Below are 16,684 nucleotides of genomic sequence, written 5' to 3'. Positions count from 1 at the left end.
TAGATATCAATGTGAGTGAGTAGGGATTTCTATGCAACGGATGCACTAGAGCTATAAGTGTATGAAAGCTCAACAAAAGAAACTAGTGGATGTGCATCCAACTCGCTTGCTCACGAAGACCTAGGGCATTTTGAGGAAGCCCATCATTGGAATATACAAGCCAAGTTCTATAATGAAAGATTCCCACTAGTATATGAAAGTGACAACATAGGAGACTCTCTATCATGAAGATCATGGTGCTACTTTGAAGCACAAGTGTGGTAAAAGGATAGTAGCATTGTCCCTTCTCTCTTTTTCTCTCATTTTTTCGGGCCTTCTCCCGTTTTTACGGCCTTTTTTATTTTCTTCGTCCAGAGTCTCATCCCGACTTGTGGGGGAATCATAGTCTCCATCATCCTTTCCTCACTGGGACAATGCTCTAATAATGATGATCATCACACTTTTATTTACTTACAACTCAAGAATTACAACTCAATGCTTAGAACAAAATATGACTCTATATGAATGCCTCCGGCGGTGTACCTGGATGTGCAATGACTCATGAGTGACATGTATGAAAGAATTACGAACGGTGGCTTTGCCACAAATACGATGTTAACTACATGATCATGCATAGCAATATGACAATGATGAAGCGTGTCATAGTAAACAAAACGGTGATAAGTTGCATGACAATATATCTCGGAATGACTATGGAAATGCCATGATAGGTAGGTATGGTGGCTGTTTTGAGGAAGGTAAATGGTGGGTTTATGGTACCGGCGAAAGTTGCGCGGTACTAGAGAGGCTAGCAATGGTGGAAGGGTGAGAGTGCGTATAATCCATGGACTCAACATTAGTCATAAAGAACTCACATACTTATTGCAAAAATCTATTAGTTATCGAAACAAAGTACTACGCGCATGCTCCTAGGGGGATAGATTGGTAGGAAAAGACCATCGCTCGTCCCCTACCGCCACTCATAAGGAAGACAATCAATAAATAAATCATGCTCCGACTTCATCACATAACGGTTCACCATACGTGCATGCTACGGGAATCACTAACTTTAACACAAGTATCTCTCAAATTCACAACTACTCAACTAGCATGACTCTAATATTACCACCTTTATATCTCAAAACAATTATCAAGTATCAAACTTCTCATAGTATTCAATGCGCTCTATATGAAAGTTTTTATTATACCCATCTTGGATGCCTATCATATTAGGACTAGTTTCATAACCAAAGCAAATTACCATGCTGTTCTAAAAGACTCTCAAAATAATATAAGTGAAGCATGAGAGTTCATCTATTTCTATAAAATAAAAACCACCACCATGCTCTAAAAAGATATAAGTGAAGCACTAGAGCAACAACGAACTACTCCAAAAGATATAAGTGAAGATCAATGAGTAGTCAAATAATTATGCAACTATATGAAGACTCTCTAACATTTAAGAATTTCAGATCTTGGTATTTTATTCAAACATCAAGCAAAATAAAATGGCGCTCCAAACAAAACACATATCATGTGGTGAATAAAAATATAGTTCCAAGTAAAGTTACCGATGAACGAAGACGAAAGAGGGGATGCCTTCCGGGGCATCCCCAAGCTTAGGCTTTTTGGTGTCCTTGGATTTTACCTTGGGGTGCCTTGGGCATCCCCAAGCTTAGGCTCTTGCCGCTCCTTATTCCTTAGTCCATCGAATCTTCACCCAAAACTTGAAAACTTCACAACACAAAACTTAACAGAAAACTCGTAAGCTCCGTTAGTATAAGAAAATAAATTAGCACTTAAGTACTGTTGTGAACTCATTCTAAATTCATATTGGTATAATATCTACTTTATTACAACTTCTCTATGGTTCAAACCCTCCGATACTACTCATAGATTCATCAAAATAAGCAAACAACACATAGAAAACAGAATCTGTCAAAAACAGAACAGTCTGTAGTAATCTGTAGGTTTCGAATACTTCTGTAACTCCAAAAATCCTGAGAAATTAGGAAGTCTCAGGCAATTTGTTTATTAATGTACTGCAAGTGGAATTGGTATTTTATCGCTCTCTGGTAAAAAACGAAAATTATTCTCGTGAGCGCATACTTTCTGTTTTTTACAGCAAGATCAAGTAACAATCACCCAAGAAGATCCTAAAGGCTTTACTTGGCACAAAAACTAATTAAAACATAAAAAACACAATCATAGCATAGGATAGATGATTAATTTATTACTAAACAGGAACAAAAAGCAAGGAGCAAAAATAAAATTGGGTTGCCTCCCAACAAGCGCTATCGTTTAATGCCCCTAGTTAGGCATGATGATTTCAATGATGCTCACATAAAAGATAAGAATTGAAACATAAAGAGAGCATCATGAATAATATAACTAGCACATTTAAGTCTAACCCACTTCCTATGCATAGGGATTTTGTGAGCAAACAACTTGTGAGAACAAGAATCAACTTGCATAGGAAAGCAAAACAAGCATAACTTCAAGATTTTAAGCACATAGAGAGGAAACTTGATATTATTGCAATTCCTACGAGCATATATTCCTCCATCATGATAATTTTCAGTAGCATCATGAATGAATTCAACAATATAACCATCACATAAAGCATTCTTTTCATGATCTACAAGCATAGAAATTTTATTACTCTCCACATAAGCAAAATTCTTCTCATTCGGAATAGTGGGAGTATCATAAGAAACTCGAATACTATAAATTGTTTCCATATTAAAAGAGTAATGTTCAGAAAAGGGGTAATCATAATCATGACAAGTTTTATAAATATAATCATCACTACTTTCTATAGCAAAAGTATCATCACAATAATCATCATAGGTAGCAACTTTGTTCTCATCATAATCGATTGAAACCTCTTCCAAGATAGTGGAATCATTACTAAATAAAGTCATGACCTCTCCAAATCCACTTTCATAATTATCACAATAAGATTCAACATCCTCCAAAATATTGGGATCATTACTTCCTAAAGTTGACACTCTTCCAAACCTACTTTCATCAATATAATCATCATAAGTAGGAGGCATGCTATCATCATTATAAATTTTCATATCAAAACTTGGGAGACTAAAAATATCATCTTCATTAAACGTAGCATCCCCAAGCTTGGGACAAACATTAATTGCAGCAAATATATTCTCAAAAACATCATCTTCATCAAACATAGCATCCCCAAGCTTGGGCCTTTTCATATCATAAGCATAATCACTCTCATCATTAATAGTATGGATAGCACCAATAGTATAGCAATTATCATCATCACAATGAGAAATAAGAGCAACATCATTTGGGAGAGATACCTTTCTACCTTTACTGCTCCGTCTTTTATTTTTCTTCTTCACATCATGTGTGGGTTCAATCCTCTTTTTGGAGCTCCTTATTAGTGAGATTGGTTGAATAGAAGGCTCCTCCTCGTTACCAGATTCATCATAAGAAATAATAGGAGGATATTGGGAAGCCTCTTCCCTTTCATTAGTATTCTCTTCACCCTCTATTTGTTTTATTTTCTTTATATACTTGGCAATATAAGGATTTTCAATGCAATTCACCGCACAATACATATAAATTTCCTCTAGATCAAAATTAAGAACTCTATCAAGGGCAAATTCTAGAATAACCTTAGATATACGTTTCATTTCTTCATAACCCAAGAGCAAACTAAGTTCATTATGATGTGCAAGGGAAATCAAGTCATCACAATTTTTGGACATGATACGATCATGAAACAATTTGCATTGGGTACTGAAATGATCACGTTCATTGCAAAGTTCACAAGTACGGCTAAGAAAGTTTAAATTTTTAGCACAAACATCTAGCCTTTCTTGCAACAATTTAGTTTCCAAATACTTATGCCTCTTGCAAAATCTATCTTCCCTGTTTGGTACGTACTTGCAAACTCTATGCACTCCACAAAAATCGACATGCTTATAAGAGATTTTTCATCATGACTAGTGCAAGCATCATTAGTACTATGGATATTCAAAGAGTTCATACTAATAACATTGCAATCATGGTCATCATTCAAAGATTTAGTGCTAAACATTTTAATGCATTCTTCTTCTAACACTTTGGCACAATTTTCCTTTCCATCATACTCACGAAAGATCTTAAAAAGATGAAGCGTATGAGGCAAACTCAATTCCATTTTTTATAGACTAAACTAGTGATAAAACAAGAAACAAAATGATTCGATTGCAAGATCTAAAGATATACCTTCAAGCGCTAACCTCCCCGGCAACGGCGCCAGAAAAGAGCTTGATGTCTACTACACAACCTTCTTCTTGTAGACGTTGTTGGGCCTCCAAGTGCAGAGGTTTGTAGGACAGTAGCAAATTTCCCTCAAGTGGATGACCTAAGGGTTATCAATCCGTGGGAGGCGTAGGATGAAGATGGTCTCTCTCAAACAACCCTGCAACCAAATAACAAGAGTCTCTTATGTCCCCAACACACCCAATACAATGGTAAATTGTATATGTGCACTAGTTCGGCGAAGAGATGGTGATACAAGTGCAACATGGGTAGTAGATATAGGTTTTTGTAATCTGAAAATATAAAAACAGCAAGGTAACTAATGATAAAAGTGAGCACAAACGGTATTGCAATGCGTTGAAACAAGGCCTAGGGTTCATACTTTCACTAGTGCAAGTTCTCTCAACAATAATAACATATTTGGATCATATAACTATCCCTCAACATGCAACAAAGAGTCACTCCAAAGTCACTAATAACGGAGAACAAACGAAGAGATTATGGTAGGGTACGAAACCACCTCAAAGTTATCCTTTCTGATCGATCTATTCAAGAGTCCGTAGTAAAATAACATGAAGCTATTCTTTCCGTTTAATCTATCATAGAGTTCGTACTAGAATAACACCTTAAGACACAAATCAACCAAAACCCTAATGTCACCTAGATACTCCAATGTCACCTCAAGTATTCGTGGGTATGATTATACGATATGCATCACACAATCTCAGATTCATCTATTCAACCAACACAAAGAACTTCAAAGAGTGCCCCAAAGTTTCTACCGGAGAGTCAAGACGAAAACGTGTGCCAACCCCTATGCATAAGTTCACGTGATCACGGAACTCGCAAGTTGATCACCAAAACATACATCAAGTGGATCACATGATATCCCATTGTCACCACAGATAAGCACGTGCAAGACATACATCAAGTGTGCTCAAATCCTTAAAGACTCAATCCGATAAGACAATTTCAAAGGGAAAACTCAATTCATCACAAGAGAGTAGAGGGGGAGAAACATCATAACATCCAACTATAATAGCAAAGCAACTATAATAGCAAAGCTCGCGATACATCAAGATCGTACCACCTCAAGAACACGAGAGAGAGAGAGAGATCAAACACATAGCTAATGGTACATACCCTCGGCCCCGAGGGAGAACTACTCCCTCCTCGTCATGGAGAGCACCGGGATGATGAAGATGGCCACCGAAGAGGGATTCCCCCCTCCGGCAGGGTGCCAGAACGGGTCTAGATTGGTTTTCGGTGGCTACGGAGGCTTCTGGTGGCAGAACTCCCGATCTATTCTCCTCCTCGATGTTTTTAGGGTATATGGACATATATAGGCGAAAGAAGTCGGTCAGGGGAGCCACGAGGGGCCCACGAGGGTGGGAGGCGCGCCTCCCTGCCTCGTGGCCACCTCGAAGCTTCCTTGACTTCAACTCCAAATCTCCTGGATCACGTTCGTTCCAAAAATCACGCTTCCGAAGGTTTCATTCCGTTTGGACTCCGTTTGATATTCCTTTTCTGCGAAACACTGAAACAAGGGAAAAAAAGAAACTGGCACTGGGCTCTGGGTTAATAGGTTAGTCCCAAAAATAATATAAAAGTGCATAATAAAGCCCATAAACATTCAAAACAGATAATATAATAACATGGAACAATGGAGACGTATCAGTATATACCACGTGTTTGAAGATTTGAGCTGAGGCGTGCACCCGTGCCTACCTACTGCAACTGATTGCTGATTGTTCATGGCCAATGGGCCGTAAGCCTGATTGTCGATGGCTTGAGGACATGTGTGAACATAGTAAAACTGTTAATGATTACAGCACCCGAGCCTCAAACCCTAGCGATCAGGAGGCCGCTCGTCCATGCGTGATCTTGCGTGGAGGCGGTAGAGATGAATGACGAATGCACGACCAGGGCAACAACCAGTGAGCAGAGCTAGAAAGCTTTTGAACTAGGAGCTCGCTCCACTTTATATATGAGGACCACTCTGTGTCGCTCAACCGATCTAATAGGCTGATTAGTACCCTTCAGAATGTCAGATGGCCTTCCCCAAAACCATTTGGTCATATGTCCATCTTGTTCTAGTCCTTTCTTCTCCACGTGTCTTCCCTGCCCCACATTGTGCGCATTGTTATTGTGCTTGACGCTCCTAGGGTTGTTGTTCACGACACCATGGTAATGTACTTCCAATCTTCCATCACCCTCACATCGGCGAGCTCGCCATGCCAACACTAGATTAGCCCCCCACAACTAGACCTGCAACAAGTGCAAGTTGTCGTGGCGTTATCGTGCGGCCTCGTAGCGCACGTTCTTCCCTTGTCGCAACACCGACACCGGCCATGTGGCACCATCCCAACACGACAGTGGCCTTGCAGCTCCGCCGCCCAAGGTTTGATGAACTTCTAATTAATTTGTTTTATTTTATGATTTTATAATACATGGTTTTCTTCTTTATAAACTCCGCCACACCTAAAAAAATCCCATGCCTCCGCCACTGGTGTGAGCAGGCCTTCACGGATGAGGAAGTCGAGGAAGAGGTGTTTTTTCTAAGGAAAGGAGGAGACATGGGTGATTTGTCCGGCCACCAATGATCACAAGGCCAACACCTTCAACGAGGAGATCATTGACATGAGTAGCTAGTTTGTTAGTTTTCAGCTATGCACGTAGATGAAATGCCAGGTATGAAAACGAGGATTTGAAAATGAGACTATGATTACAATGGTAAAATATGATGAGTGATCGGACACTATCCGCAAACGCGTCCAACGGTCCGCAAACATATAAGGATTCGTATTTGTAAACTATAATTGTAGATGTTGTAAGACACGATTTAATATACGACTGATATATCAACCACTTTATATGTTCTATTTTTTTCTGTTAGGTGCTCTAAATTTAATTTAAGTACAACCATAGCTACAAAATGGATCTCGAATCCAGCAAAAGAGTATGACAGCTAGGCGGTGGGCTGACTCGTGGGCCCTGCTTGTCGGCTGAACTGTCCACACGGGCAGCTTTCCCCTTGCATCGCTCGCGACACCCCTCCCTCCCGTCCTTCACTTTTTTTCCTAGGGAGAATAGCACCAGGAAAACGGCGGCCATGGCGGCAGCTGCGGCGGCGAGCGGGGCGACGGCGGCGGTGGAAAGCGTGGTGGTGGTGCACAACGTGGCCAAACGGCACAACGTGGGGACGCTGGCGCGGAGCGCGACGGCCTTTGGCGTGGCGGAGGTGGTGGTGGTCGGCCGCCGCGACGTCAGCGCCTTCGGCAGCCACGGATCTACCTCCCACCTCCGCTTCCGGCACTTCACCTCCCTCGCCACCGCCTGCGCCTACCTCAAGGCAATTTTCTCTCCACCTCCGACACACCAAATCCCCCTAACCTCCACGCCCTCTCCCTAAACCTTAAACACTAAACCCTAGCCACCTTTTCCGTATCCCCTCTTTTACCTTCCTGTGTGCTGTTGCTTGCAGGACGAGAGGGCGTGTGACATTTGCGGCGTGGAGATCACCGACGACGCGCTGCCTGTGACGGCCCACCCGTTCCGCAGGAGCACCGCGTTCCTCTTCGGCAATGAGGTTCGTTGGATCCTCTTGTGTCAGTACTGGTTACGAGTGCTGATGTAAAATTAACTAGTCTGGTATGCGATTTTTAAGAGGGGGGCCCGGATGGAGATTACTCAACTTCAAATAGTCAACATATGCAATCACAAATGTGTCATCGCCGCGCATTCAATCATTTTGTACTTTCCATATTGTGCAAGTACCATGTCAGTGTCTGCTGATTGTGTCATTGTTGTAAGAACTAGCTTAACCCAAGTGCAATGTTAGAGGAGAAAATACCTTCCTTGCAGTAGGCTTTCATATCTGATACAAAACTTCATTGGGTATTTGCTTAAAAAATTGTTCGGCTACATGAAGACGTTAACCACATATGCAAGACGTGGCGTAAATGCTATTTTCGTTTCCCCCTCTCTGAATATTGGACCTTCATATCTGTGCAACTTGAACCCGAATGGATATTAGATCAACCATGATGTAATCACGATGTTTCCTAGTTAATCTATCTGTAGTTGTTGCTGGAGCAGCGTTGCCACCTATGTCATGAAAGTAAGGAATTGCGCCCATGAGTCTAAGATCATTTGAATTGATTCATTGTTGTAAACAAATTGTTATCTCAAGACTTTATGTCATGTTAAACATACTTAGTATCACAATCCTCCATGTTTCTGGATTAGCATATTTTACTGTTCAATTCAATTTTTTCCAGATGTTAGAAAACTTCTTGTGAGTTAGATCTTTCCTGAAGTTTGCTGGACAAGTTTAAAAGCTGAAGTGGACATTGTTCATTTTTGTTAAGAAACACTGGTAGCAACTTGTGTGCCCGCTATTCTAATTAATTCTTTCCAATGTTTGTTGTGTCCAGTAGGGTACAGGACTCTCACAAAAGGAGTGTGAGGTCTGTGACTTCTTCGTCTACATCCCTCAGTATGGTGGCGGAACTGCATCACTCAATGTTACCGTTGCAGCATCGATTGTTCTCCACCACTTCGGGGGTAAGTTCCTATCCTTTGCTTGATGCGCGATGAATTTTTAGCACAGGTCAAGTTATTTGAACAAGATTTAGGAATTTTTAAAGCCTTTCCTGTGTATTAACTTCACTCTGTTCTAGAACAGAGTATGGAATTTCCATGTTCTGACTCTAAGGGCCAGTTTGCAGTTATTATGCTGTGCTATGGAGTCTTGTTAGTCAGTTCCAGTAAGACTATCCATCTAAACTATGGAGTACTATTGATCAGTAATCATAGTGGAATCAAGGGTACAGAGTTGTTACAAATAAAAAAGACACATTCAAAATAATTGCTGCATGGAAAAAATAAATACATGGAGGAAGGAGATTGAAAGGAATCACAATACCAAACAGAGCCTAAGTAATCGTGTTATCTATGCTAACCATGTTTGTACAATTCTTATTGAGTTAGATACTCTAGGTGATAAGTTGACATATACAACAGACAGGGTGTTAATCTCTAAAAACGTCACATATTACATACTTACATGTTTGATTCAATCTTTTTTGGAGTTTTTCATGTTCACTTAATGCTAAAACCAAAGTGATTTGCACGGTTGCAAATTGCAACACATGTCTCGTATCTTCTGTTACCTTATGTACATGAGCTCTCCATCAATACTTCAATCATGTGTTCATAGGAACAGTCACAGAACTTCTCTTACATACTGTAAGTTTGTTTTATTTGTATGTTACTCCATTTGACCAAAATATTCTTCAACTAGTACTTGTTTCGTACATCAATAATCTGGACTATTGTGTTACTACAAATTATCAGATGCCTAGTTTTGTCTTAACATTCGTGAATCTTGATGTGTAAGTTGATTTTATAAATACACGTAAATCCATGAATCTAGCCCGTAAGCTAATTTCCCTTAAGTTTAGCGTTTTCGATGATACTTGTCCTACTTGTACTTTTTTTACTAAAAAGCTGGTAATGGCAAGGAACCACTGAATTTTTATTTTTATTTTCATATTCAGATAGGCACAGACAGAGGAAAACTATGTTTACTGGGATTTTATGGCAGCTAACTTAACAGCAGTGCGTTAATTTCTTTGCGTATATGTAGAGTTGTAGACCTTGTTCAGTTTATACCTTTTAGATATTGTATAGCGATCTTCCCTCCAGAATTCGTGTTGCCATTTTTCAGGTGATACTATTTTTGGTTTTCAGCTGTTTCATGTAATTACTTGGCAGTTGAGGCTTTTGTCCTAATCCCCAAGCTTGTTAGAAACTGTGGATGAAACAGGTGGTTAGTGTTACAAAATGGATACCACCAAGTTATGTACTCCTTCCATTTCTAAAGCGAAAGCCTGTAGATTGGGCCCTAAGTCAAACTTTGTAAAGTTTGACCAAGTTCATAGAAAAAAATATCAACATGTACAATACCACATAAATACAATTTGCGTATGTGGAAGATGAGAGATAAACTTTTTTTTTAAGTTTCATGAACTTTAAAACCTGGTTATGCAATCCAACTTGTATTAATCAACAGAAACTCAACTTTCATAAGTTGTATCAGTGACCTCACCAGAAATTCACATGCACCTAAGTTTCCCAGGAGCATTTCCTTACTGGCTTTAGCACTGTCTACTGTATAGAAGCAATAATTGTCGCTAGAGATAATTCTAAGCTTTTAGCACAAGTACCCTTTCACAATCCAAGGAAGTTTTGGAATTAATCTTGGAAAGGTGTTTACTGCATTCTGAACATGGAATTTGCATTGACAGGAAGTATGATGAGAAGTAACAGAGCGTTAGAGCTTTAATTCTGGCGATGGAAGTGATGGGGAAGAATTAGGTCAGGATTGGCGATTTGGGGCTTGGGCACCACTGGGAGGTGGTGCGGCCAGGGCAGGAAGCCCTGACTCAGGGGAGCGATTATGCATTGATTTCTGGATCATGTTGCTGCCTCGTTATTTAGAGGGTTTGCGGTTGCACAGAATCTTAATTTGTTGGAGCACAAACTGAACAAGTGGAAAGTAGTAGTTCACCCGTATCAATAGGAACACCAAACTAGGTACCATAGTAGTAATTCCCCCATTAATAGAAAGACCATTCAAACCAAGACTCTTCCCTGATTTGGAGAACTCTTTTAGAAAGTTGAGACTGGCTCATGTACCACAGCTTCTGAACTTGGATGTGGTTGTTGGCAGCGTGACTACGATGCATCTAAGTCTGGCCCCGCAGATAATAGACCCTATTCTGCACTTGTCTAGTATTTGGTTATATTTGCCAACTCGTGGCCGAAACCCTGAAGGTGTCGAACAGGCTGAAACCTATTGGCAGGGATAAGACACAAACAGCTGCCATTGTTGACTCTGAATTTTACTGGAGAATCTTACCAATCCACTTTTATTGAACACTAGTCTTTCTTGTGCTGGAGTGCTTGTGCCCAGTCGTTCTACACACTGTCATTGTCGACTGATTACTATTTTTGCCTGCCTTTCTGCAGTCTGGGCAGGCTTTCCTGAAAGAAGCCGAGAAGGCAGTAAATTTGTGGTTGCTGAGAAACCAAAGGGGCAGTCGAGGGGGCTCTACTGCTCAGATTCAATAGAAGACGTGATTGAAGAGCGAAAGGCACGCAGAGAAAATGCCTGCGATATATTCGAGGAAAATGGAAGTAGCCATCCGCAAGAATCAAATGGTCTAGGAATGATGTTTACAGACTAATCTTATCTCTGCTTCTAAACAAGCCCCTGGATGACAAGGGCTTGATATGGTGAATTTGTAATACATAAGACATGATGTGGCACTGGTTCTATTTTCACCAAGGGAGGGCAGAATTTTTTATAATATCTTTGTTGTTCCAACAAAGGGGGGAAGGAGCAGAAGCGCAATATATGCCTCCCCTAAAAAATGACTTGTGATATCAGGGACGGGATTAAAAACGAGTGCCTTCAAACTTGGGCCAAAAACTACCGCTCCTTTTTGCTATGAAATTTTGTGACATGATATACGATTTATGTTATGCAGTACAAGATTGTTGCGTGCTGTTGGAAATTTGTTTTACCTTTTTGTATGTAAACTTCGGAGGGTTATATTCATCCATCTTTTACGAGTTTCCTTTGCGGACCTCTGAGCGCGGCTAAAGGTCAAAACTTTGCGAGGATGAAATTGTGTGGATATCGAATATTTTGACGGTGTGAAAGCACGAGTTGGGAGCATTTGCAGATCCTGGGAGGGTGAGCATGCGGATCCGGTCAGCTGCAATGTTTGAAGCAGTTTAACTTGCTCCTTTGTTTTGGTCCAAACTACTCCATCAAGTCCATGTAAATCGGACAAATATGGCATAATGTTATAAGACGAGAGCTCCCAGCCAGGTATCTAGTTTCTCCCCTTTTAACCGAGCACTAGGACGTTTTCCAGCTTTGCTCCAAAATGTGAAGCATTGCATTGTTGGACTTTTCGGACGCTGGACTTTCCGGCTGCGAACAATTCGCACTCTGCACAAGTTCTACTGCCGAGAGTAACTCTCGACGTATGGTTTCCAGCTTGTTCCAAGATCATCCTGCGCCGGAGTCCAAGGAGCCCGCCCACGCGACCGCCGCCATGGCGACGCTGGCGTTCGCGGTGCGCCGGCGCGATCCAGAGCTCGTCGGCCCGGCCGCGCCGACGCCTCGTGAGACCAAGCGCCTGTCTGAGATCGACGACCAGGACACGCTGCGCGGGCACGTGTCCTTCGCCCTCGTCTACCGCGCCCGCGTGATGGATGACGACGACGTCGCACCGGTTCACCCGGCCGGAGTCATCCGGCGCGCGCTCGGTGAAGTACTGGTGCACTACTACCCGCTGGCTGGACGGCTCAGAGAGGCGGAGGGGCGGAAGCTAGTGGTCGACTGCAGCGGTGAGGGGGTGATGTTCGTGGAGGCCGACGCCGACGTGCGGCTGGAGGAGCTCGAGGGGGCCGGGCTCAGGCCGCCGTTCCCGTGCATGGACCAGCTGCTCTTCGACGTGGAGGGCTCCGGCGGCGTGCTCAACTGCCCGTTGCTGCTCATCCAGGTATCTGTAATGGTGGTTAATTTGCATTTGTTGAATGCATGAGTTAAACGTATGTACTGTCCTATCATGGTCACCAGGTGACTCGGCTGCTCTGCGGCGGCTTCATCTTCGCGCTCCGCCTCAACCATACCATGTGCGACGCCATCGGCATCGTGCAGTTCATGAACGCCGTCGCCGAGCTCGCCCGCGGCCTCCCGGCGCCGACCGTCGCTCCCGCGTGGTCCCGTGAGCTCCTAGAGGCGCGCAACCCGCCTATGGCGTCGTTCCCGCACCGCGAGTTCGACCTTATTCCACCGCCGGCGCCGCCGGCCGGCGACATGGTCATGCGGTCCTTCATTTTCGGCCCCTCCGACCTCGCAGCGATCAAGAAGCATCTCCCTCCTCTCGTTCGCGACAAGGCCACCACCTTCGAGGCGCTGGCGGCATACCTCTGGTGCGCCCGCACGGCGGCGCTCGAGGTCCCGCAGGGCGAGGAAGCGCGGCTGGTCATCATCGCCAACTTCCGGGCCTTCGTCGAGCTGGGCCTGCCGGGCGGATACTATGGAAACGCGTGCGTGCCCCTGGCCGCGCTGGCCGACGCCGCTGCACTGCGCGGGGGTGGCTCGCTGGCTGACGCGGTGGCGCTGGTGCGGCGGGCCAAGGCTGCAGTGACCGCCGAGTACGTGCGTTCCACGGTCGACGTGCTGGTTCTGCGCGGCCGGCCGTTCTTGGCACTGCAGAACCTGTTCGTTGTGTCCGACAACCGGCACGCCGGGTTCCACCGCGTCGACTTCGGGTGGGGCGAGCCGGTGTACGGCGGCCCGGCCGACACTGTCTTCGGCGTGACCTTCCTCGTCCCCGTCAAGGACCGTGACGGGGAGGACGCGATTACCGTGCCGATCGTGTTGCCACGGCCGGCCATGGAGCGGTTCGCGGCGGAGATGGAGAGCCTGTGCAAGGCGTAGCGTGTGCCCGGGTCGTCCCTGTATGTATTACGACTCAGTACGTGCGGCATGCGGCTTGCAGGGCTGGGTTGAAAGTTTTTTGAAGCGAGCGGAGGCTGCTCTGAGTGGACTCTCCGCTGTGTCGACTATGTTGAAGACTACTCTGTTGTCGCATGCTCCTTGTGCAAACGGTGTTTGCTTTGGAGAGGACAAGGGGGCGGAGTTATTCGGATGTTTCTCCTCTCGTGGTGGAGACAACTCAGCATCGATGCCTACCTCGCCCCCTATATTGTCTTCCACTGAGGGCGAGTCCATGGCCATTGTCGTGGCTCCGATGTTGAAGATCATGCCTGAACTTAGGGAGTTTTGTATGAGTCTGTCAGTGGAGAATATGAAGATAGACTCGTCGGCGACCTCATGTGAGGAACATGACTCCTCTTTGTCATGTGTGCATCTGAAGAATGTGGATGCGTGTGGTGTGTTGGCACCGCCTTTTGAGAGCCGCTTGATGACTGATCGCTCGACATCCGGCAAGACAGATGGTTGCCTCGTGAAGGTGAAATCAAAGAGAAACAAACGCAAGAAGTGTGATGGCAAAGAGAAGGCATACGTGATTTCATGATGGGTAGTGCTCACATTCTCGTGTCTTCGTCGTGGCTTTGATCTTCTGAGTCGTTGCATCGATGTTCTCACCAAGTGTTGAGGGTTGTGAGTGTTTAGTGTTGTGTGTTAGGAGCATTGGGTGGGCAGTGTATGTGTTCGTGGTGCTTCGTGCTCTGTGAGTAGCCCTCTTTTGGGTTGTTTGTATCGGTTTTTGCCCAGTTTTCCGTAAATTAACTGAGCAATTCTCTTTTTCTTAATTAATCGATGAGGCAATTCTTTTGCCTCTGTTTCGAAAAAAATAAAAAAGGATCGCATATGGTATGTCAGTTATGTCATGACATGGCCCGGCCCAGGACGACGGCCCAAGGCCGCCAGGCGGAGACTGGACAGGGCGTTCCGAGTCCAGGATAAATAGGGAGAAGTGCGGCTGGACACGTTAGCGAAGAACGGAACTCATCTCCGTTGCTTTTCCTCAATTCCTCCTGTATCTAAATCCCCTTGTATCCCCATCTGCTTCCTCTGATTTGAGATATTGTAAGCAAGAGCATAACACTTGGTATCAGGAGTAGCTTCGATCAGATTTGAGTCGCGCATGATCCGTTAGTCCGATCATGGTTAGCGGTGGAATCATCTGCCGCTGTAAATCCTATCCTTCAGTAGGAACTGACGCTCGATTTGGTCGAACTGCTGCCAAAGAAGCGGGGGCCTATCGCCGTTGAGCAACAGATCTCGGTGGCGATGGAAACAGTGGAGCAGCAGGCGGTGGCGATCAACACCAAGCTCGATTCCATCGTCGAGCAACTCAAGGGCATGACCGCGTGGATGCAGACCATGGATTCCACGGCGAAGTTGCTCACTGCCTCGGCCTTCCTCCTTCAGCTTCATGCGGATGATGCTACTGCGCGTCTGGAGGCGCTTGAATCGCCTCCGGCTCGTTCCTCGGGTCCAGCCAACACCAGTGTGCCAACCCCAACCGTGGAGGTGCGCACTTACGGCGTGGATCGGCCAACGGGCACGACGGGCATCACCAACAACCGAGGCTAGTTCTCGGGGATCATCGATCCTCAGATCTGCCTCCGGCCAACGGCATGCCCTACTCTGCACTTCAACTGTTTGACCACGGGTCTCTGTCAGAGGATAGACGCACATCCCACACCACTCACCGCCCTCCCTTTGGTAGTACCTCCAAGATAGATTTTCCCAAGTTTGACGGAGAAGATTTCCAAGCTGGCTCGATAATTGTGAGATTTACTTTGAGATTTATAGTGTGCCCGAGGCCATGAAAGTGAAGTTTGCTTCACTGAATTGCGTGGGTAACCCAGCGCTCTGGCTGAAAATGGCTCAGAAGCGCCATAGTTTTGTCCATTGGAGGGATTTTCGTACTGTCGTCCAGGAAAAATGGGGCCGATATTGACACAAGTTTCATATGCGCCAGTTATTGTTGCTCACCCAGTCGGGTTAAGTGACTATACTCTAAAATTTAACACACTTAGACACCAAATTTTGCTCGCTTATCCACATACAAATGAAGTTCTCTTTGTTGAGCGTTATCTTGCTGGTTTGCATCCTGAAATTCGTTCTTCTGTCATTTTACACCAACCGGAAGACGTGGATACTGCTAGTTGCTTGGCCTTGTTGAAGAAAGTGGAACTGGAGCATGAAAAGATCACGAGTTCCAGCAAATATCATCACAAGTCTTCTTCCAAGCAAGGGTCCTCATCAGAAAATAAGAAGAGCTTGCCAGCATTAGAAGATACCCGCAAAGTGTTAGAAAAACTGGACACCTTGCGTGCATATCGTTGGGCAAGAAACTCTTTTCACATGTGGCGATCCATGGGTGCGAGGCCACAAATGCCCCCGACAAGGTTCCCCTTCATGTGATGGAAGAATTACTTTTTTTTCTAAAAAAGATTGAGCTGAATAAAAATAAATCATGATATGTGTTGGGGAACGTAGCATGCAATTTCAAAAAATTTTCTACACTCACGCAAGATCTATCTAGGAGATGCATAGCAATGAGAGGGGGAGAGTGTGTCTACATACCCTCGTAGACCAAAAGCGGAAGCATTTAGACAACGCGGTTGATATAATCGAACTTCTTCTAACTCCGACCGATCAAGCACCGAACGTACGTCACCTCTGAGTTCTGCACACGTTCAGCGCGATGACGTCGCTCGCCTTCTTGATCTAGTAAGGTGTCGAGGAAGTAGATGAGTTCCGTCAGCACGACGGTGTGGTGACGGTGATGGTGAAGTGATTCTCGCAGGGCTTCGCCTAAGCACGACAAAACTATGACTGGGGGTGTAAACTGTGGAG

General features: G+C 44.5%; 2 protein-coding genes across 2 annotated transcripts; both read left to right on the top strand.

The window, feature by feature from the left end:
• The first annotated feature begins 7,305 nt into the window (after window positions 1-7,305).
• Window positions 7,306-11,852, top strand: LOC125548142 (tRNA/rRNA methyltransferase (SpoU) family protein). The gene is made up of 4 exons (XM_048711822.2): window positions 7,306-7,612; window positions 7,745-7,849; window positions 8,700-8,826; window positions 11,296-11,852. The coding sequence occupies exons 1-4, from the start codon at window positions 7,373-7,375 to the stop codon at window positions 11,511-11,513; spliced, it is 690 nt and encodes a 229-aa protein (XP_048567779.1). The 5' UTR covers window positions 7,306-7,372; the 3' UTR covers window positions 11,514-11,852.
• A 314-nt stretch (window positions 11,853-12,166) lies between these two features.
• Window positions 12,167-15,787, top strand: LOC125548132 (benzyl alcohol O-benzoyltransferase). Its single transcript, XM_048711813.2, has 2 exons — window positions 12,167-12,842; window positions 12,920-15,787. The coding sequence occupies exons 1-2, from the start codon at window positions 12,324-12,326 to the stop codon at window positions 13,784-13,786; spliced, it is 1,386 nt and encodes a 461-aa protein (XP_048567770.1). The 5' UTR covers window positions 12,167-12,323; the 3' UTR covers window positions 13,787-15,787.
• Window positions 15,788-16,684: the final 897 nt, after the last annotated feature.

Source organism: Triticum urartu, chromosome 1A (assembly GCF_056163025.1).
Source record: "Triticum urartu cultivar PI428250 chromosome 1A, HENAU_Tu73, whole genome shotgun sequence".
Classification (NCBI taxonomy): Eukaryota; Viridiplantae; Streptophyta; class Magnoliopsida; order Poales; family Poaceae; genus Triticum; species Triticum urartu.
Note: the sequence above shows the minus strand (reverse complement) of the source record. Positions and strands in the feature narration are given on the sequence as shown.